Source organism: Danio rerio, chromosome 4 (genome assembly GCF_052040795.2).
Source record: "Danio rerio strain M-AB ecotype USA chromosome 4, GRCz13ab, whole genome shotgun sequence".
Taxonomy (NCBI): Eukaryota; Metazoa; Chordata; class Actinopteri; order Cypriniformes; family Danionidae; genus Danio; species Danio rerio.
In genome coordinates, this window is record NC_141024.2 from 69,431,787 (window position 1) to 69,455,146 (window position 23,360).

General features: G+C 37.4%; 1 protein-coding gene and 1 long non-coding RNA gene across 2 annotated transcripts; both read left to right on the forward strand.

The window, feature by feature from the left end:
* The first annotated feature begins 1,832 nt into the window (after positions 1 to 1,832).
* Positions 1,833 to 23,357, forward strand: LOC100151503 (uncharacterized). Its single transcript, XM_087250372.2, has 3 exons — positions 1,833 to 1,887; positions 2,332 to 2,481; positions 13,960 to 23,357. Exons 2-3 carry the CDS (start codon positions 2,397 to 2,399, stop codon positions 14,910 to 14,912), a joined length of 1,038 nt encoding a protein of 345 aa, XP_087106498.1. The 5' UTR covers positions 1,833 to 1,887; positions 2,332 to 2,396; the 3' UTR covers positions 14,913 to 23,357.
* Positions 3,256 to 12,935, forward strand: LOC148682378 (uncharacterized). The gene is made up of 2 exons (XR_015942998.1): positions 3,256 to 6,166; positions 7,707 to 12,935. It is a non-coding gene; the product is annotated as an uncharacterized LOC148682378 (long non-coding RNA).
* Positions 23,358 to 23,360: the final 3 nt, after the last annotated feature.

A 23,360-nucleotide genomic window follows, 5' to 3' on the forward strand; every position in this document is an offset into this window, starting at 1 on the left:
GTGTGAATGCTTCCCAGAGATGGGTTGTGGCTGGAAGAGCATATGCTGCATAAAAAAGCTTGCTGGATAAGTTGGTGGTTCATTCTGCTGTGGCGACCCCGGATTAATAAAGGGACTAAGTCGACAAAAAAATGAAATGAGTTGGTCAGTTGTGAACATTTGACATTATTGCAGCACAGTGCTTTCCCACACTTTCACCAGAAGAGGTCCTCATCGAGCTCTGATTTAGAAAGCTTTGAGTAACGGACCTTTTTCCGATACAATTGAGTCGAGCGCTTCACTGGTTCAGAAAGCTTCATTTCACCATCACTAGTAAACACTTTACCAGCGGCAGGAACAACCTGTGTTGAATAAATGCTCTCTTTAGCCAAAAATGTCTTCTGGCATTGTCCACCCTGTCACAAATCCCTCCTTGACAGGGTGGACATAATGCATTATTATTGACACTTTATTTATTTAATATTTTATTGTTAATTAGTGAATGTTTTTATGTTATAACACTTACACACACACACACACACACATACATACTGCACAAGTAGATGCGATACATGAGTGGACAAGACAAACCTTTTGGCAATATCTGTCTCAGTATTTATATAGGATATTCTTTTAAAGTCCATATAATGAAGCTCATTGACTTTGAAATAAAAATACAGTCTTAATTATTTCTACATTTATGTGAACATCTGATCTAATTATTTACCTTATTCTGTAAAGTGTTTAACTTGAGTTGTCTCCAACATTCCCTTCACTCCTCAAATACAGTGTACAATACAAAGATTAACATTCATTAGCAACTTTAGTTTCATTTGAAGGACAATAATTGTTTATTTTCCCATTAATTTGCATATTGATAAAAGCTAATTGATAACAGAAGAGTGGCTCAGTGGTTTGCAGTATTGGTGAAAACAGAAGTTGAATTCTTGAAAACGTTTACAATCCTTTTACATGAACCCTTTAATATTTGTTGTTGTACCTGTTGTTTTTCAAATGTTCCTCCATATTTAGTTCACTAAATAAAGCCTTTGTCCACCGTCATGCCAATGTCCAGCCTGTCATCTTGTTTTACAGTCATGTTCAAATTTTATGAAAATGAGCAAATTATTTATAACCTCAGCAAAACATATTGTGATTTCTGAATTAATCAATAAGGGCCACTTAATATTGTTGGAAAGTTTGATAAAATATTTTAGATCTTGTGTTTTATTTTGAAAATAATGTGCAACAATTGTATATTTTACTGGGAAATCAATTGTCTATTATTTCATTATTACAAATAGATTTTCTTTATAATCTAAAAAGTTGGATTGGTAAAGGGACACATGACCTTTCTGAAAATACACATTTAATAATCACACTGCAATGAAGATATACTACTTTAAATTTGTCCTTGACAGGGTTGACACAATTTGAGGTTTGTTTACTGTTTTTCTGCTTGTAGATTATTTGTAAAAAGTGACTAACATTTATTTCTTACAGTCAAATGTCTAAATAATACAACAATTTTGTGGTTAAAATAAAAATCTTAAACTTTATTTTTTTATTTTGATATCTCAAAGACACTTTATAGTGATAATGACCCTAAAAACGTTTTTCAAAATTTGTCTTAAAAATGTTTAGATTAAAGGTTTTGATCAACTTCAAATACTGAACATCTGTGTGTGTGTGTGTGTGTGTGTGTGCGTGTGTGTGTCCGTGTGAGAGAGAGAGAGAGAGAGAGAGAGCAAGTGTAAAGTAGAAAACGAGGTAGAAATGTATCAATAAGTCATGACTGCAACAGTGAGTGGCAAAAAAAAACTAAACGAAAGAAAAGACTTTTATTTTGGCGTGGTGTGTGACGTCATAAGGCTGCGCCGCTCCTGCGCAGCATTCAGCTGGAGAAAGGTTTGTTTTAAAACATTCACATAAATATAAAGCGATTGATTAAAGTTTCAGGATTTTCATCTGATGCTAAATTATGTACCTGCTGTTGAAAATATTATTTTACCCTTTATACAACGAAGTACTATTTTACAGTAATGAGGGCTATTGTTTGAAAAAAGCAACATAAATGTGTGTAATAAGTGTTTATTGAAGATTTAGTTTATAAAATAGCATAATGTCATTCCATTCTAAGTGTACATCACTATATATAAGCTATGGAGTACTAGTTTTAAACAGCTCATTTGTGGCTATTGTTTCTTGCTCGGACTTACCTGATTTCTTTTTGTTAATGACTCTCATATAAAGAAACGGTTGAAGCAAGTGTTGAAGAGAAGTTATTTTGTTTCTGTTCATTGTTTTATTTATTTTAAACAACATTTTAATAGTTTTGTTCATTTTAAACAGGATAAAGTGTTCAAACACAGAGAAAAACTGCTGCTGAAGCGACTGATCTCCACACTGTTATAAAGATGGCGTTTATTAAAGAGGAGAGTGAAGATGTGAAGATTGAAGAAACATTCACAGTCAAACAGGAAGATCTGCATGAACAAGCAGGTTGGTTTTTATTCTCAAACACCAACTCAGTCACTTGATCCTCATTCAGATATATTTTAATAATAAGAATACTAAATTAAATCCATCTTGCAGCCCTGAGTGTGCTGCCTAGTTCTCCTAAATGCACATAAGCACTTATTGAAAGACAGGAATGAGTTTCTTTCGTCACTTGTTCTCATGTCTTTTGTCATTCTTTTATGTATTATTAGTCTCCTATTTTCACTACCCTCTCAAGATTATTGCTTTTCTTGTTCTCTTTCTGTTTGTAAAGCATCCTTGAGCACTGGTGCTAAAATAAATAAAAACAATATATTAAAAAAAGGTTTAACTGAGCTGACGATGTTTGACCTACAGTATTCTCATAGAAGATATTTGCTATTACTTTGATGGTGTTGGCTCAGTACTTTCCATTTGCAAATGTCACAATGATCACAATTCCCTTTTTTCTCAACTTCTTTATGAGTTTAAACCATGTTATGTTTTTGTAGTTGTTACTAGTTCTCACAGATGTTATCTGAGTTATAATTACATTATTATAAGTAATAACCAGGGCTATTGTGTTTAAACAGGGTTTCCGCGGAGTCTTAAATTCCAAAATCAAAAATTCAGGCCTTAAAAAGTCTTAAATTTACTGAAATGTTGTGTTGTAGGTCTTAAATCTTTTTAAACAAGTCTTTATTTTCCTTTGTTCATGTTTTGTTACCCAATCTGGCCAAAACCCTCACAATTCCCAACAATCCATCTCAATAAAACTTTCAACTTTTTAATTAAAAAAAGGACATTTTAACTCTATTTATCATAATGGTAAGTACTGCTAAGGACATTGACCTGGACAGATTGTTGTGCATGGATTTAGTTTATTATAGTTTTTAAAACTTTTGTTTATTTGTTTTTCATTTTAAAGAAGGTTTATATTTGAGCTCTCTTGTTTTCACACACTATTTAAGATCTTTTGCTAAGAAATATCTAAAATATTTTATTATTATTGATGTATTATTGTATTATTAAATATTTTATATTATAATATTTTTTTAATATAAAACAAATAAAAATCTTTTTCATCTGGGGCATTTGAAAAATTCCTTAGTCTAAAATTTCATTCATAATGGTCTTAAAAATGTCTTTAAAAGTCTTAAATTTAACTTGATGACACCTGTAGAAACCCTGATTTAAAGTATGTCAGAAAACGTGGATGACCTTGATTTGAAATATGCTAAATAAAATGGAAACTAAAATAATGAATTGTTATAAAACATTGTACAGTATTCTAAACTATATGATGTTGTTGTGGGACGACATGAGGCAAAACCAACAAATTATAATGGAACAATAACGTTTAGCATTGCACTGACTACAACTGGCCAACAAACTAGTATAAAAATTACTTTTGCTGCTTAAGAAATTGATAACAGCATGCTCAGGCCCGGATTGGCTGATCGAGAGAACCGGGAGAATTCCCTGTGGGCCGGTCCGTTTCTTGGCCGTGAGGGCCGGTGTCCCTATCTCCAGAATCTGTTGCTCTCAGTGCAACCGGTTCTGCGTTGTGTTTTCTTTGTTTTATTAAGGAATAACCAGTTGGAGATCTGCAGTTGTGACAGCTCTTTACTCACTGAGAATAAATCAAAAAGCACAGCTTTTACAGTGTGTCTTCGCCCATACAGCTTTTCTCTCCCATGCGTAGTCAGTGCAGAAAGGGGAAGAGATGAAGAGAAAGATAGAACAAAACTCCAAACAATATTAACAAAGTGACAAAACATACCTGAGAATAAATCAAAAAGCACAGCTTTTACAGTGTGTCTTCGCCCTTACAGCTTTTCTGTTAAAAGTAAAGTGCAATGCATTTTAGCATTCACATGCTTCAGTTAGGCTAAAGTTAATCAAAACCTCAATTTAAGTGATAACACAAAAATAATGAAATATATGTGAAAAATAAAGGTATAAATATTATTTAAACATGAAAACTAGCTTTAAAAGTTATTTATAAAGTAAAGATGATTAAAGATTCATTGGAGCTTAGCAGACACCCACCTCTCCCATGCATAGTCAGTGCAGAAAGGGAAGAGGCGGGCGCAAAACAGGAAATTAAACAGCGTGAGCTCCCTTAGAAATTTAAAGGAAAAGACACACACTAACAAACACCTCAGGTACACTTACTAACACATTAGATAAAATACATATTTTGTGTAATTCTATACTTAAAGCGAATTATAATTTTCATACCTGTTACATCAGCAGTCATACTTTTTAAATTAATTAATTTATTTACTTGACCACAGTCTTCTTATTCATTATTTTACCGCAGCTCTGCTCTTTTTATCTATTTTCTCGCAGCCTCGTGGGCCAGACGCAGCCTGCAGGTTAATGATGATATAACTCAGATGAGTCACCTTTCAGTGTATAGTCGTTGTGGTCCAGTGGTTAGCACATTAGGTTACGACGCCTCCGACCCAGGTTTGATCCTCGTCTGAGAAATATATATTTTTAAATTTTTATTGTTAAGACATATAATACTGTTAGGGTTTAGAACATGTGAAGTTCTAAAGCAGACGTTTTCTCAAAAAAAAAAAAGATGCGATAGTGTAATTAGAAACTGATTTGGCAATTACCTTATTTTAATATAGTCAGTCTTGAACTGAGGTGGGCCGGTCTGAGGCTTGAAACTCCAGGGCTGAAAAGGAGTCCCACTCCGGCCCTGAGCATGCTGATGATATGCAAACATTTGAGAGTAAAGTTCGTCAGTATTGACCAATTTCTTCATGTACCAGCAGGTGCCGCCATTGAAATCTTTTTGCTTTTTAAAAAATAAGTATTTAGATCCTCAAAAACAGCTGCTTAGGCATTGGACGATAACAGTTTACAAGGTATACCGTGGTTTGAAAAAGGTTGAGGTTTGAAAAAACACCAATATTTTCTGCTGTACCATTCCTATGTATATGCAAGGTTTTTGTTTTTGCATTTAGTTTTATGTTTTGAGGGCAACAGTATCTCCAGCAGAAAAGATATCCAAAGATGCCTTTTCTATCTAAAAATTTCGTTTTAGAAATCTGTGTTTTTGAAACTAATGAAGACAGCAGAAGTCAATGATTCTTTAGAATTATTCAGCCTGACATGTTTACAGCTCCAAAATATTTTAAAAGTTTCTCATATGATAAAATATTATGTTCAAAGGGGAACAATTTTTTTTTTTTACCCAGACATTTAAAAGAATATATTTTAGAGCAGTAATCACAGTACTGTGAAACCGTGATATTTTTATTCAAGGTTTTCATACCATCAGAATCTTATACTGGCACATGTCTAATGCTGCTTGATGTTGCAAAGTCATATTTTCTAATTTAATTAGTTTTCTTTGTATGCATAGTCATGAACACACTTGTTTGTAGAGCAAATAGTGTGACCGTTTTCTGCTGTTTATTATTCCTGGTCATTTCTCCAATAGGCAACTGAAGTTCTAAAACAATATCGCATGTGATCAGGGCCCTGTTTCAAAACAGGAGGTTAAGTGAAAAGTATTTTAATCCCTTAAATTAGAGAAACTCTGGGTTTTCTGTTTCAAAATGGCAGGTTTGTCAAATTTGAGAGAGTCATTTACTGTGATAATTCCAGTTTGAGCATTAAAAGCGATTTGTTATAAGACAGGGGTGGCCAACCCTGTTCCTGGAGAGCCACCTTCCTGCAGATTTCAGTTGCAACTTATATCAAACACACCTACCTGTAATTATCAAGTGATGTTCAGGTCCTAATTAATTGGTTCTGGTGTGTTTAATATGGGTAGCAACTGAAATCTGCAGGAAGTCATTTATTAAATAAAGAAAAGATCCATGTAGCTTCTCCTACCGCAGTAAATTCTGTTTTTACTCTTGATAGTTGGCACCAGTTAATCAGGAAGCTGGAAACGCTGATTCATACATTCATTTTCTTTTCAGCTTAGTCCCTTTATTAATTTGGGGTCGCCACAGCGGAATGAACCGCCAACTTATCCAGCACGTTTTATGCAGCGGATGCCCTTCCAGCCGCAGCCCATCACTGGGAAACATCCACACACATACACTATGGACTATTTAGCTTACCTAATTCACCTACACAGCATGTCTTTGGTCTTGTGGGGGAAACCGGAGCACCCGGAGGAAACCCACGCAAGCATGGGGAGAACATGCAAACTCCACACAGAATTGCCAACTGACCCAGCTGAGGCTCGAACAAGCAACCTTCTTGCTGTTTGTCGGCAGCACTACCTACTGCGCCAACTCGTCGCCTGGAAACACTGATTTATTTGCATATTTTTTATGCAATTTATTCCAGTTGTGCAAATAAATTTAATTCACATTTTTGGATGGAAACAGCTATTGCCTACATTTCAGTCACACAAACAACAAAGTCACGTATGACAATGGCTTGTCTTTCATTAATGAATAATTAGCTTAAATTCACAGACCTTCGACAGAAACATGTACTGTCACTAGATTAATGGGATCATTACTCATTCTAAAATCTACTTAGTTCTGCTTACGTTCTTATTATTCAAATATTTTTATAGATTTTTTCAAAAGTCTTCAATTTTTCCACAACATACGAATTGAACAACAAATTAACATGGTTCATAGTTACAGACATACTCACACCCCATAAAGAAAAACGGAGAAAGAGAAAAAATTTAATAAAAATAGATAAAACAAAATAGGAAATTAGGGATAAACTCTCACTTAGGATATAATAACCCCTGAGCGTTCAATGTAGGATAGGAAAGGCTGCCAAACCTCATAACCTTTTTTTGAAGAGCCTCGTATGGTGTACTCAAGGTGCTCGAGTTTAAGATGTGATAACACTTCTAATATCTAATGTCTGTGGGATGGCAGGTTTGTTTTTTTTCCACCAGAGAAGAATCAAGGGTCTGGTCAATAAAGAAGAAAAGGCAATGTGATTAGCTGACAGGTGCATTTCTTCTGGCACTGTACCAAAAATAGGAGGTCAAAGGATTAGGATCCATATCTTTATTACATATAGATGAAAAGGATCCTAAAATATTGGTCCAAAATGTATGTAATCTAGGGCATCCCCAGAACATCAGATCTGCTGGCTCCAAACCACATCTGGGGAAAGATGAATCCGACCCTTGTAGGGATGGTACACAGTTTGACCCAAAGAATGAGCAGTCTGTCAGATGAAGAAGAGCCGGAGTTAAAGATTTAAATTAATAAATCAAGTTTACTGAAGATAGATTGCAGTTTCATCAGAAGAAGCCAGCTTCAACACTCACAATGAGTTCCTAGGCCGCTCTGCTTACAATCACCAATCAATAACAATTATACTCTCAAATAACGTCAGTAACTCCGTCATACATATAGGTTTTCTAATCTGATTGGTTAAAACACAGATAAACTAGGAACATTTCCACATGGGGTTTGTGCGTACAATTCTGAACCGTATGTTAAGCATAAACGTCAGACATCCTCTTGACTGTTTTACAGCTGACTCCAGACCTGTGAAATGCTAAACCAGGGACACAATCTGAGACCATCTAGGGTGGAAACTCAAGGATTGTTTCTTGTACGTTTAGCTGTTATCAAACTCGTTCAAGACTGCTACAACATCCTCACTACATACAGTGTCTTATCTACATAAAAAGTGGAATCACTTTAAAATAATTACCCATAAAAATAGCAAAATCACTCTTAGACATTTTAGATAGTATTAACTCATAGAAATAACAATAGAAACAGTTGCTTCCAGCCTCAGTTCAAATCAAGGTCTCCGTGACCTCTGACCTAGTTTGGTGGCTTCTGAAAATAGTTATAAAGAGACAGGCAAATGCACTGAACATTCTTATATTAAGCAGTGTTTAACTTATTCCTTAGTTAAAATCATTTCAAAGTTAAATACTCATTCAAATAATTATATTTAATAAAAATAATGAGAAACAAGATGATGAGGAAAGGATAAACGTTGATTTATTCTGAGATGGATTGGAAGGTATAAATCCAAATCGTTCACCCTGGATACATTTTTGCCAGCTTGCTCCTAGATATGAAGCCTATGAAGCACCTTAAACTGAAGAAGACCATGTCTAATACATACAGAAGATGAGTGTACCAGTTCTATGGCATATTGACATGCTGTATCTGATATTTCTAGTCCCAGTTCATCTTCCCATTTTTTGCTTTATACAATTTAGGGAAGGGGAGGCAGTTCTTTGGATCACTTCATATAACATAGACATAATACCCCTTTGATATGGCTCCATATTTACCAATTCATCTACCCAGCATGCTTCTGGTTGGTTCAGTGACAGAGAGAAGTGTTTTTTAATGAAACTACTGACCTGAAGGTACCTAAAAATTAGACTGGGGAATCTCAATGTCTGTTCTTAACTGTTGAAATGAGATAAATATGCCATCTTTAAACAGGTCCTTAACACAGTTAACTCCCTTCCTAGACCATAATTGGAATGCTGAATCTATACAAGAAGGAGGGAATAACGGATTTAAAGGGCCATGAAACCCCCTCGTTTCAGCAGGGTGTTTTCACACCTTTACTTTGGAAAAAGTCAGAAAAGTGAGCGTGTCCAGCTCTGTTTAGGGGGGAGTGTTGGAGGAACTAAAGTGGGATGGTGTGGGAGTGTCTATTTGGGCACGCGCGAGTTTCAGGCAAAATACACACACATGAGAAAGTGATGGTGTTTAACCTACATGGACATCTGTAGTCGAATTATTTGCCAAATTATTAAATGTTGGACTTTAACTGCAGTTTGGCTCTTTCATTCAGGGAATTCATTCATGTCCCTCGCGACAAACGCGATATTTGATTCGAGGAACTGCTCTAAGCGTGTATTTTTCATGCAACGTTTGATACCGCACGGCGAATGAGAGAAAAAAACTCAGCATTTCCCAGAAACTTAGATGCACACGGCAGGTAGCGTCAGAAAGCCGCGTGTGTTATTCCGGTCACAAAATGCGGTGCTAACAAGTTTGCACTCAGTGCAATAGTTAACTTTATTCGATACGAACAAACTGAATAAACAAAGAGCGCTGGTCGCTCACTTACCAAATCTGTAGAGACAGGACAATCACCAGCAACTAGAGCCGCGTCTTTATGAAGAGGAGACTAACGTTACAAGCGAATCCGGATCTCAGCGTTTGCAGATGAGAACAGCTCTCAGGTAAACAATAATCCTCCTTAGACACGTAAGTTATTGTTGTCGAGCGTCGCGTACACTGTTAATCCACACGTGATCCAGCTGAGCTCTCACAGAGAGAAAATGAAAACGAAACTTAACTGCAGCAAACTATAAAAGCAACACTTCACGCTTGTTTTGCCAACACAACGTGGCGTCTCTGTGGCGTACACACAGTGACACTAATGAATATTAATGAAGTTGCACAATAGAGCGCGCTGATTGGTTTGAACCAAGCCTTATTCATGCATTAATGCATCACACTGTAAGACGTAATAAGACACACTCTGGCACAGTCTGCACGCTGGAATACAGGCTATTATGTCATGACCGTGACGCAGCTTCAAAAATTCGTTTCAAACCGGAAGTACGAATTTGCTTGAAATAACCCCAAAACAACCAATTTACACTTTTTAGTGAAATATAGGTGTCCTAATAGTGTTTTTAGCAATGTGGGACACATATACGACTGTCAACATCTCAAAAAATGTGTTTTGGTGTTTCGTGACCCTTTAACTAAATGGGAGCAGAATGCAATGCTTGTTTATTATTAAAGTGAAGTCTGAATTGTGACCATATTTTGAGTGATCCATTAATAACTGGATAATTTATAGAATATTGTTTACTCACTGGAATTGGAGCACAAAATAGTGAACATAAAGACAGTGGATTAGACGTGTGCTGTTCCATCAGTAACCAAAGTGGGGCCTCATCATTACAGATGTTGGAAAACCAGAATATCAGTTTGTGTAAATTGGGCGCCCGATAATAGTATAAAAATTGGCATTGCCAATCCACCCTCTTCCTTTTTTCTTTTTAAGAATTCCTTTCTTATACGAGTAGAAATACAATTATTTAAATTAAAAATTACTTGGGAATAAAAACAGGCACGGTCTGAAATAGAAACAGAAATCTTGGTAGTATTGTCATTTTAATAGAGTTGATCTTCCCAGCCAAAAATAAAGGATTGACCACCACGTCATGTCTCATTTGGATTTGTCTAATGTCGTTTTAAAATTATTATTAAACAAATCCTAATATTTGCGTGTCACACTCACACCCAAATATACAAATTTATCAGGACTTACTGAAAATGGAAAGGATTGGAAGGACATTAGCTGTGCTCTATCATTGATAGGGGAAAGGAGACTCTTTGCTAGAATGACTTTGTATCCAGAAACATTTCCAAATTCTGAAATTATTGTAAGAGCTTTTGGAATACATGTATCTGGATTTAACAGAAAAAGAAGATGATCATCCGCATATAGCAGGAGCTTATGTTCTTGTCCCCTAAAAATTCCTTGCAAGCCATCGGAGTTCATTAATATGGTTGTAAGAGGTTTGATGGCAATGTCAAAGAGCACAGGGGATAGAGGGCAGCCCTGTCTCGTTCCCCTAGAGCAGGCATGTCCAAACTCGGTCCTGGAGGGCCGGTGAAACCCGGAAGTATCGCCTGGAGCCACACAGGAACATTTTGTACCTGGCTGTATATCTTAAATCACAATCATTTCTGGTGGCCACCAGTGAACACTATGGCAGATCAGCGCTGTTTAAGAACACTCTCAGTGGCACCTACATGCTAGCGGGAAATGGACGATTTTAAAACTTCAGTACCAGGACAACACTATTACAGACAACACGAGGGTGTTGAGGGTGTTTTATCGCTCACTCAGTTACATAGACTGAAGCAAGGAATGGTCCCCACAGAGTTTACCTGGTGCCATGAACTAAATCCTATTAAGACACTTAAGCGTATAACTGTTAAAGAGATTGTAATTAAGTTTGATGCCTAATCTGCTTTTGTTTAAATTAAACTGAACTGAATTATATTAAAGTGAGGTTTACAAATTGCAGCAACAGCTGGAGGTTTGCAGTCCAAAGCATGTTGTTGCAATGTTTACAGTGCTGATACTTATACCTATACTTCCATGTTTTTTTCCCACCGCAGCCTAGCTTTCGTTCTTTAAAATGGTGGCATTGTGAAATAAGCGTATTCTCTTCCCAACAACCAGATGTTATTGTTTCCTCATGCATTCGTTCATTCAGAGATGCCTTTTGACATGGAGGATCACCAGAAAAGGACTGGCAATAGGAATGTAGCATCTGCCCCCTCTATACATGTGTGGTCAGAAAGTCTGGTTGTCTTCCAAAGACATTCCTCTCAGACTTCCCCCACGTAAATTGGGACCCAAAATCATTGGGCCATTTCCCATTATCAAAGTGCTCAGTCCAACTGAAATTAAGCTCTAAGTTTAAAAACATTCATCCGTTTTTTTTAGAGGTCTAAGATCAAACCCATTCTTCTCTCCCCCCTGCAGCCCATTACATCTGCTTTTCTGCCTCCCAGACTGGTTGAGGGTGCACTCACATCAGGCCCAGCCCTAACCAATATGGCACCCTAAGCAAGATTTCAGGTGGCGCCCCGTCACATTGCAGTAAATTCCACTGCTAGTGTATAGTCATAAGAAACTAAATAGCTTTTTGATCGACTACTTCAAGCTGGGAAAACATCAGATAAATATGCCAATGCAATTAACATTATTGCTGAATAGATCTAATATTTACACATTAGCTTGAGGAAGGAATGATGTGGGTATGCCCTTCCATAACATTAGCTGACTTTAAGCCATTACTAATCTGTCAATGTTGGGATGTAAAAAATATGGGACAACAAATAGCTTCAAAAGAAGGTAATGATTCGCACTCAATTGCTTCGTACTGTTTTTACTTTTTACTTTTTCTTACATTTTACGGGTGATAACAGACAAACAGACGTTTCGGCACAAAGCCTTCCTCAGTGTGTGACACAATTCTCCGACTCCACCCCTTTATTCCAGCCAATCACAATGTGCAATTAGTTAAACCGTCACTCTCATTTCATTATCCATTAATCACACAATAACTTATAATCTTCACAGCAATGACAATAAACAATCTTCCCAACAAATAGCTTCAAATGATAGAATACAGAGCAAACATTAGAAAATATTGACAATAAAAGGTTTAGCCTATTAAAATCAATGGCCTATACAGAAATTAAATAAAGCTATAAAATCTACTTCACTTTTGATTGTATTTGCATATTGATTAAAGTTACTACAGTTATTTAGTGAAGAGCAGCAAATGAATCTCTCATTGTGTTTTGTTTGATAATAGAGGTGTTAATGTAAGAATGCACAGATCTATAATGAAGCATTCGACTACTTTAGGTACTGTGCTCATTTAAGGGAAAATTAGTTGTGATTAAAATAAAACGCTCAGGAAGGAGCAAAAAAAAAAAAAAGATCCATAGTCAGTTTAAGGGAACGCCAGGGGGTGTTCTTGAGGGAGGGGGTACTGTCACCGTACCTCAAGCTTTTGGTCTTTCCTTCTGTTCAGGGTTACAGATTTTCTCTTGTCATCTGCTTTTATTTGCAGTCACAGGAGCTCTCGTTTCCCTTTTTTTCCTCTTTATACCACATAATTTTCCTTCATGTTTGTCAGTATATTATCGATTGTTTGTGTACATATTATTTTGTTACTCACCCTGTATTTCTTTGTCAGACAGGTCTATTTTGGTGATTTCTTGATTGTGAACATGTTTGGTAGTAATCAGGTCTGGGTGTGGCTAGAGAACTTGAAGTTGGTGTGATATTATGTTTTAATGGGGAAAAATATTTTCACACAAGGCTATGTAGTTCAGTATTTTGTTATCGTTTTAAGAATAAAAACTTTTCATTTAAAAACTGCACAATGTGTTTAATTGTGTTATCTTTGGCTAATATTTACATTTGTTTGTTAATCTAAAACCATTAGGTGTTAGAATTCTGCATTGCAATCGTTACTTGCAAATTACTAAACCAAAGGACATTTGTCGTTTAAAGGTGCGGATTTAAGGCTTTATGCAGATATGTCTCATGTATGTGAGGCAAATATTCAGAGATTCAGCTGTTCATTCTAACAGGTTTACCAGTCAGGCACAGAATGAAAAAGCATTCCCCATCTGCTTTACAAGTTTTGTAAAAAGTTGTTGTTTTGTTGTGATTATGCATATATACAAATAAAAAACTATTCCTTTACAGCTTTCAAATTGATGTCTCAAAAATGATCTGGGATCAATCAAATAAGAATCCGCTTAAATGTGTATGTGTGTAATGGACCCCAGGAGTTTGATATGACAAGATCAATCTAAATATGATCTGCTATGTTTTTACATTTACTGTGCATCAAAATGAAGGTTTGTGTAGCCAATGTTTTTACTGCCTTTTCACTTCAGCTTTTGATGAGAGTTTTAATGATTTACTAAAAACCTAACTTTTTTATTTCAGACCTAATTAAAGACTATGAGAAGATCAAAGAGGAGGAACATCATCTCAAAATTGAGGACAGAAATCATTTAGAGACTGATGGCATTTTAAAAGTGAGAGACAAGAGTTGTTTTACCTGCACTCAGTGTGGAAAGAGTTTGGCAAGTAAAAGCAAACTTAAGATTCACATGAGGATCCACACTGGAGAGAAACCATTCACATGCACTCAGTGTGGGAAGAGTTTCAGCCACTCATCACACCTTAATCGACACATGAGGATCCACACTGGAGAGAAACCATTCACATGCACTCAGTGTGGGAAGAGTTTCAGACACTCATCATCCCTTAATGAACACATGATGATCCACACTGGAGAGAAACCATTCACATGCACGCAGTGTGGAAAGAGTTTCAGCAAATCCTTACAACTTAACCAACACATGACGATCCACACTGGAAAGAAACCATTCACATGCACTCAGTGTGGGAAGAGTTTGACAAGCAAACGCAAACTTAGAATTCACACGATGAACCACACTGGAGAGAAACCATTCATATGCACTCAGTGTGGGAAGAGTTTCAACCACTCATCACACCTTAATAAACACATGAGGATTCACACTGGAGAGAGACCATTCGCATGCACTCAGTGTGGGAAGAGTTTCAGCCAATCATCATACCTTAATAAACACATGAGGATCCACACAGGAGTGAGACCATTCACATGCACTCTGTGTGGGAAGAGTTTCAGCCACTCATCTACCCTTAATCTACACATGAGGATCCACACTGGAGAGAAACCATTCACTTGCACTCAGTGTGGGAAGAGTTTCAGCCAATCATCACACCTTAATCAACACATGATGATCCACACTGGAGAGAGACCATTCACTTGCACTCAGTGTGGGACGAGTTTCAGCAAATCATCAAACCTTAATAAACACATGAAGATCCACACTGGTGTGAGAGAGTAGATGTGCTTGGAGTGTGAGAAAACTTTTATTACAGCTGCAGAATTAAAACGGCACCAGAGGATTCACACTAGAGCAAAACCATATCAAAACCAGTGTTCACAGTGCAGTAAGAGGTTTACTCACTCATGAACCCTGAAAACACATGAGAGGATTCACACTGGAGAGAAACCGTAGACATGATCAGTGTGTACAGAGTTTCACTCTTTGGGGGCAGCTTAAGAAACACATGGGATGGTTTCCAGTATGGCGTCAACACATGAAGCAGCATAGAAAGAGCGTTCCCATACACACTGGTATTAATCCTCCTTTTTACATCATATATGATAACCTAAACCATATTTAAATAACACGGAGGGGGACAAAAACTAAAAGGCTTGGACAAAATAACCATTGAAACTTGGAAAAAAATGAGAAATCAACAGATGAAAATTCCGAGACGGACGGGGTAGCTGATAGCCTGTCAGCTTGCATTGCAGCAATACATTCAGACATCAAAGTTTTCTAAATGGATATTAAATCTGACTTAACGGCCTTCCAAGATTATCTTGCAAAAGATGTGAAAATGGAACTCAATAACTTTAAACAAGAAGTCAGTTAAAAACTGGATGGCCTTTTCACAGACCTAAACGCAATAGCAGAAAAGGTCAACAAAGCGGAGCAGCGAGTTGGAGAATTGGAGAACATTGCTGAGATGAAAGAAATGCTCGATCCATCCAAATTCAAGAAAATTTAAAAGAGAAACTGTGAGTTCCCCTTCATAGCGAAACTTTTATGAGTGTCTGTATAAACAGACTTTAGGAGTGCTTTAGACGACCAATCATTTCTAAAGATTTTAAAACGGCCCAATGAAATGCCAATTGAATTGGCAGAGCTTAGCTCCACAGCTGCAACTGATGAGCCAATTAGGGCTATATCAGTCAGCTGTGCGAGTTAGCTCATCCGAATTGTTCCTTCAGACCCGATCTGAGACTGAAGAACCCTTCTGCTGAGCTGACTTCCAACTTGAAGAAAGCCTTACCTTCACCAGTGTGGGAGAAGACGTGTTAGCGGTGGTCAAGCTGGGTTTCCCGTCCCCTTGGCGTTTCTCTGGTGATCTGAAAGAGCAGTTTACTGAAAGAGCATTATTCCCTATGAGAGCACACGGTCGTACAGCACGTCTTTTTAAAGATGTCGTTTCAACCGTGCGTTTCTGGATGCGGTGGTTTCCTCGCCCCGGATGACAGGCACGAGTATTGGTCACATGCTTGGTGGTCCAACATGTTGATGCAGTGCTCGCGGACAGTTCTTGCCCGCATAGCGAAGGCTTGACTGTTGCACTAATTTTTTATTAGGGAAAGTCACCCCTGCTGCTCTTGCCTAGCCTTTAGCACTTGGGCAGGCCTGAGGGTTACAGTGGAGGCTAATCCGTCACCTTCGGGCCCGCGGACCCCTCGCTCCTCTCCAGTGCGCTCTGTTTCTGATTCGAGTGTGAGTGCTGGTCCATCCTCCGAGCTGGGCGTGCTTTCATTAGATGTCACTGGGGGCATGACGTCCATCGCTGCATCGGAGGGTGGGTTGACATGCTCCGAGGAAGATCCGGACCTCCTGTCACCCTTCAGGGTTGTCAGTATGTTTACTGATCTGGAATTGGACATGTTAGCCCTGAAGGACACATATTTTCTCGCCTCCATTCTTCCACGCCACTGCCCCTTTCTCCGGTTCATGTTCAAAGGACGACCATAGCAATACAAAGTCCTCCCCTTCGGGCTCTCTGTCTTCGTGGGTTTTCACCAAGCTCGCGGAGGGTGCCCTGGCACCACTGTGCCTTGCGAGCTTCCGCATACTCTGCTATCGTGACAATAGGCTCTTTCTAGCCTCGTCTCGCGATCAGCTGATTATGTACAGAGACAAAGTGCTTCGGCACCTCGACCAGTTGGTGTTTCAGGTCAACCGCCAATGCGCTCTCATGGCAGCTAGTGTCCCGGGGAGAGTGGAGACTCCACCCCGATTCGGTCCAGCTGATATGGGCATGCTTTGGGGAAGCCCAGTTCAATCTGTTTGCCTCCACCGAGAGACCACAAAGCCAGCCGTTTTATTCCCTGACCGAGGCCCCCCTCGGCACGGATGCATTGGCTTACAGCTGGCCATCGGGCATTCGCAAATATGCCTTTTCTCCAGTAAACCTAATCGCACAAACTTTGTGCAAAGTCAGGGAGGATGAAAAGCAGGTCTTGATTGTTGCGCCCCTCTGGCCCAACCGGACCTGGGTTTCGGAGCTCACACTCCTCGCGGCGACCCCTCCTAGGCTCTCTTAGGGACGGGGCAACATCTGGCTTCCATGCCCAGATCTCTGGAACCTCCACGTGTGGTCCATAGACAGAGCGAGAAAGACTTAGGTGACTTACTGCCCTCGGTACTTAACACCATCACTCAGGCTAGAGCACCCTCTACGAGGCATGCCTACGCCCTGAAGTGGAGTCTATTCTCTGAGTGGTGCGCTTCTCGCCGAGAAGACCCTCGAACTTGCCAGATTAGCATTGTGTTATCCTTCCTTCAGGATAAGATAGAGCACAGGCTGTCACCCTCCACGTGGCTGCGATCTCCGCTAATCATAACGCGGAAGATGGCAACACGCTCTGGAAGCATGATCTAACATCCGATTCCTCAGAGGCGGACGGCGGTTAAATCCGTCCCGCCCCCCTCTCATGCCCTCTCTGCCTTCTCTAGTCCTAGCGGGTCTGCAGAGAGATCCGTTCGAGCTGCTCGAGTCAGTATCTCTTAAAATTCTGTCATTAAAAACAGCTCTGGTGATCGCATTGGCGTCATTCAAAAGATTTGGAGATCTGGAGGCATTTTCGGTTAGCGAATCGTGCCTTGAATTCGGGCCCGGTTACTCTCACGTTGTCATAAGACCCCGGCCCGACCACCCCATTTAGAGATCAGGTGGTGAACCTGTTTGCGCTGCCTTCGGAGGAGGCAGGCTCAACACACTCACTGCTTTGACCCGTTCGCTATTTGCGCCTTTACGTGGATCAATCGCAAAAGGGGAGGTTGGAAGGTTGCGCTCTTGGTGATGTCAGTGCGCTCACGCTTTGGCTTGGCAAACTACACATCAGGAGCGTGATAGACTAATTGGCTCATCAGTTTCAGCTGTGGAGCTAAGCTCCGCCAATTCAATTAGCATTTCATTGGCCCGTTTTAATACCTTCAGAAATGATTGGTCATCTAAAGCACTCCCAAAGTTTATACAGACACACGTCTCCATTCCCTATTTAGGAAACGTGGGTTACGTACGTAACCTGGACGATCTAGAAACACACTCCCGTAGAAATAATATTCAGATTTTTGGAATCCCCAAAGGAAACAAAGTGAATAATAGCCAAGACTTGGTGGAAACGATTATCAAAACGGAGCTGTCACTTGATGAATTGGACCTTAAAATTCAACGGTGTCTACGGGCACTTGGACCAAAACCACCCGCTGACGCACCCCCTTGATCAGTGGTGTATTCTTCCTGGAAAACAAAACAAAGGACCTTGTCCTCCACTTTGCAAAGAGAAAAAAGTAATACACTGAAACAAAAAAAGGATTTTCTTTGACCAAGACTACCCACCTGAGATCCAACAGAAAAGACGGCTTTTGCTCCGATATGAAAAATTCTGAAAGAAAAGGGGATTAAGTTCCAAACACCACAGCCGACAAAACTTAGAATCTTTCTCAAAAACGGTCCGGTCATGTACAATTCGATGACGGAGGCATCAAGAGATCTGAAAGAAAAAGGACTGATAAACAGCGAAGAAGAAACTATTATAGGAATCTCTTGGAAAGTGAAACAAAGACCATTGAAGAAAAGTAAGGAAAAACATCAAGCGAAGATCCGGGAAAAACTACTTAATTTTAAAGGGACAACACTAGCTCTGTTTGAAAGAAGGGTAAAACCTGACAGATCCTGACAAAGAACTCTGAGAGACTGGTAAAACTTCTTGACTGATTCACCGATGATGAACATTTAAAGGAGGAATGGTATTTAACCCAACTGACCAACGACACAAGATGAACGATTAAAGCACACCAAGACTCAAGTCATTGAGTAACATACTGGTAGGAAGAAATAAAGGGATTCCAATTTATACACTTAAAATCCCTTGCTATAATTAGAAATATTTAACTTGAAAACCTAACCAGAAACACAAGAATATAATATTGCCAGATATAGGCGCTGAATATATTTGTTAACATTTTTTGTGCAATAGGCACAGCAACAAGGGGCCCTTTAGAGAAGGAAAGCTTTCCCCTCACATTAAGAAGTTATTTAAGACTTTAAGGTTTGGAAACCTTTTTCGTTATGTTGTTTATGTGGTTCAAGATGTTCATGTTTGTGTTTTTTATGTTCCGGTCACTGTGATCTTCGCAATAACATCTGTTTATAGTATATGCAAAAACAGGAATATAGAGTCATTACTTTAAATATTAATGGGTTAGTAAATTCGATTAAAAGAAGGAAACTCGTGGCTAAAATGAAGAGAAAAGCAACAGATAATCTGGCAAGAGACGCATCTTTCTAATACAGAACATAAGAAATTAGAAAAAAAAGGATTTAAGGTTTTCTTTTCCTCACATAATAATGGTCGTAAACGAGGAGTAATGACATTAATCTCAAACAAAATCAGCTTACAATTAATTTCCAAGATTACTGATAAAGAAGGACGATATAACCTCATTAAAGGAACTATCAACCAAAACAAAGTTACATTAGTTAATTTAAATAGACCTCCTGAAAAAGACAAAGCATTTCTCAAAAAAAAATAGTAAGTGTTATAGCCAAGGAGGCGTCAGGTACGTTGATCAGTAGGGGAGACTGGAATGTACAACTTCAGTCTAAATTGGACTCATCTTCTAATAAGCAAGTTAGTCAAGAAGCTAGACAAATAAGATATCTGATGAAAGAATTAGGCTTAATAGATGTATGGAGAGACCTATACCCTCTTAAAAAAGAACATACTTTCTTTTCTTCCGCCCACATGTCTCATTCTAGAATTGATTATTTTTTATGTTTGAGTCAGATCAACATAAAATAAAAGACTGTACAATAGGAACAAGGGACATCTCAGACCATGCAGGAGTATATTTAACGGTGTACCTGGACAATAAACCCAAAAAGACAATTTAACCCTAATCATTTGAATGATTTAACGTGTGTAGAATATGTTAAAAAAAGAACTATTAGACTATTTAAAACTATAATAATGGAGAGGTGTCACCTAGTATCATATGGGACACAGCTAAAGCTGTTATGCGAGGTAAACTTATAATGTGGGGATCAAGAGGAAAAAAAACTGAATTACATGAATAATCTGAAAAAAGAATTAGAGACTAAATATGGTAATAAAGAAGATCCAGATATTTTTAATAAGATCAAAGAAGTTAAAGCTAAACTCAATAAAATATTCGATGAGCAAGTTCAATTAAAACTCACATTTTAAAATTTTATGAAAATGGTCCAAAAGCAAAAAAGCTCCTGGCATGAAGAATAAGGAAACAGGCAGAGAGGAGTATTATTTTAAATCAAAGATCCCAAAACTAAAAAGATATGTCATAAATTGGAGGAAGGAATTAGTAAGGAATTATATACCTTAAAAGACAATATTGAACTTGCAAACATACAAGCATTTTTACACACATTAGATTTACCATCAATTGGATCAATACAAAATAAAACCCTAACTCAAAAAAATAACCATAGAAGAAATAAGCAACACTATATAAAAACATCTAAAGTACCAGGCATATATGGCTTCTCTGCAAAATGGTATAAAATATTTAAAGAATAGTTGATGTCATACCTTACGTGAGGGCGAACCCACCTAGATCCTGGAGAGAAGCTATCATGTCTGTGATTCCAGAAGGAAAATATCCACTAGAGTGTAATTCATATAGACCTATTTCAGTCCTAATTATTGACTATAGACTCGATGCATCTATATCAGCCAAACAATTAGAGGACATTTTTCCAGACCTAATAGATACTGATCAAACAGGTTTTTTTTAAAACAAATACAAACATATGATAATATATGGCAAGCCCTTCACGTAATAGATTATATAGCTCATAACAAGGTTCGCAGTCTTCTAAGTAGCCTAGACGCAGAAGAAGCATTCGATTCGATGAGTTGGGATTTTTTTTTATATTTAGTTCTGCAACGATTTGGATCCTACAGCTAGAATTAAAATGAACAGAGATATTTCAGAACATATTATATCAGAAAGAGGATATTGACAAGGATGCCCATTAAGTCCTTCTTTATTTATTGAACCATTGGCACAACTAATCAGAGATTAAGAAAAATTAAGAAAGATACTGAACATAGAATTTGTTTATACGCTGATGATGTGTTTCTGTTTCTTACATACCCAGACTTTAGTTTACCCAAGGTGATGTATTCTCTTGAAAAATTTGGATTATATTCAGGATATAGATTAATTAAATGATTATTATAAGGCAGCGCAGCTTAGACACAGAGTTCGTTGGTGCAACGACAAATACTGTGCAAAGTGGAAAGAATTTGAACAATTACAAATCCACTGACCTCTCCAAGTATTATTAGGAGATAGAAATTTCCAACATACAGAATTGCATAAATTGAATTCCCTGACAAAGACACCTTTGAAAATTTGGTACAAACAATTAAACCTAACATATTAAGACAAGCTAAGATATTAAGATGGGTTGAACATGATATTTAATTTAAACCAGCAAAACTAGATCTAAGATTTAAACAATGGAGTTTGCAAGACATAACATCCTTCTGTCTCATCACTACTGATAATGAATTAGAAAGTTTTTAACAAATTTCCAATATATATATAACTTATATAAACAAAACTTTTTCTGTTACCTTCAAGTTAGAGACTACTTCAATAAAAACATAAGAGATTCAGAAGACATAAAAACAACAGTAGTGCAGGTATTTATAGATGCTTACAAAAAGAAGGTTAATAAAAAACTAGTATCAAGAAATTATTCCTGTCTGACATTAACAAAGAAACACTCAACAATGTATATCAAACAGAAATGGGAAAGGGAAGCCAATATAATAACAAATAAGGAATGATTAACTATTTGGGAAACACAGATGATCACAATTGAGATTCATGGAGGGAATTTATTTGGAGAAATGTAATCAGGTTCTTTATAATACCTGAAATAAAATACTTTCAAACTAGAGATTAAAAAAATGGTGAATGCTGGAGAAAATGTGGAAATGTTTCGGCAGATCATGTCCACATATTTTGACACAGTAATATTATAAACACCTATTGGCAAGATTTAAATAAAGAGATAAATACAATAAAGGGATTGAATCTGGAATGTAATTTTAAAACTATGTACCTGGGAATTTACTCTGCAGAAATGGCAAAAATGATGTGTATCTTCTTAACACACTACTAACAACTAGCAAAAAGGCCATTAAAAAGAAATAGCTCAAGGAAGATCCTGCATCTGTAGGTGAATGGTATGATATTTTTAAAGAGGTGTATGACATGGAAGTACTGACATTTACCTCGAGACAAGCCTATAACATTTCTGCATACTGGGGTAAATGGTTGAGAAGTAAAGTCTTGTTTTAATTTTATTGTGGTGCTTTTAAATATGTTTGGAGCCTGATTATCTTTGACACGTAACCCTCAACAAAATGTTATATAGCAACATTTTATCAACGATACATACGAATGTAAATAAGATTGTATTCGGTGACCTTTGACACTTGTATTGTGTCTTTTTTTGCTTCCATGTTTCTTTAAAAATGTCTATTTTGTTCTAAACTGTTTTGAAAAATGAAAAAATAAAAGTGGGCTCATGTATCATCATTATCCTGACGCAAGCTCACAGCGTTCAGCATGTAGTTTTGCTGCTGTTAGATCAAAAATAGCGGCTGCCATTCATGTTCAAACACTCTAAAAATAATTCTATAGCCCTGTCTGTTTTTAGAAATAATGTCTTGCATTTTAAAATGAATTCTGTCCAAAATAGATTTTTTTCTCTTTTGCTAAAATATATTATTATTGTATTTGACTGTAACTATCTTTTTTAATTAGACTAATTGCCCTATTCTCTTAAAAGAGCAGCTCTCATACAGCGCCTGTTATTTCAGTGTTTTTTTCCAGGGAATTGTGGATATTTGTGGATTCCTGCTTTTTTTTTTTCCTCGGCTGATCAGATGGAAAAAGGAAAATGACAGGGACAAAATTCGGAATTTGATCATTGAGTTGTTTTTACCTGTCATTTTCCTTTTTTTTTCTTAATTATTTAAACTATCACATCGCTTTTCAGGTGAAGAAGGAAAAGTGTTGTACTTATCTGAAAAAGCTTTATATGTTTTAAATAATGAAGTGTGTTTTTTTTTCTTTTAAAGGATTGCATGTTTTTAAATTAAATACAGTTTGAATGATTGTTAAATATAATCCAAA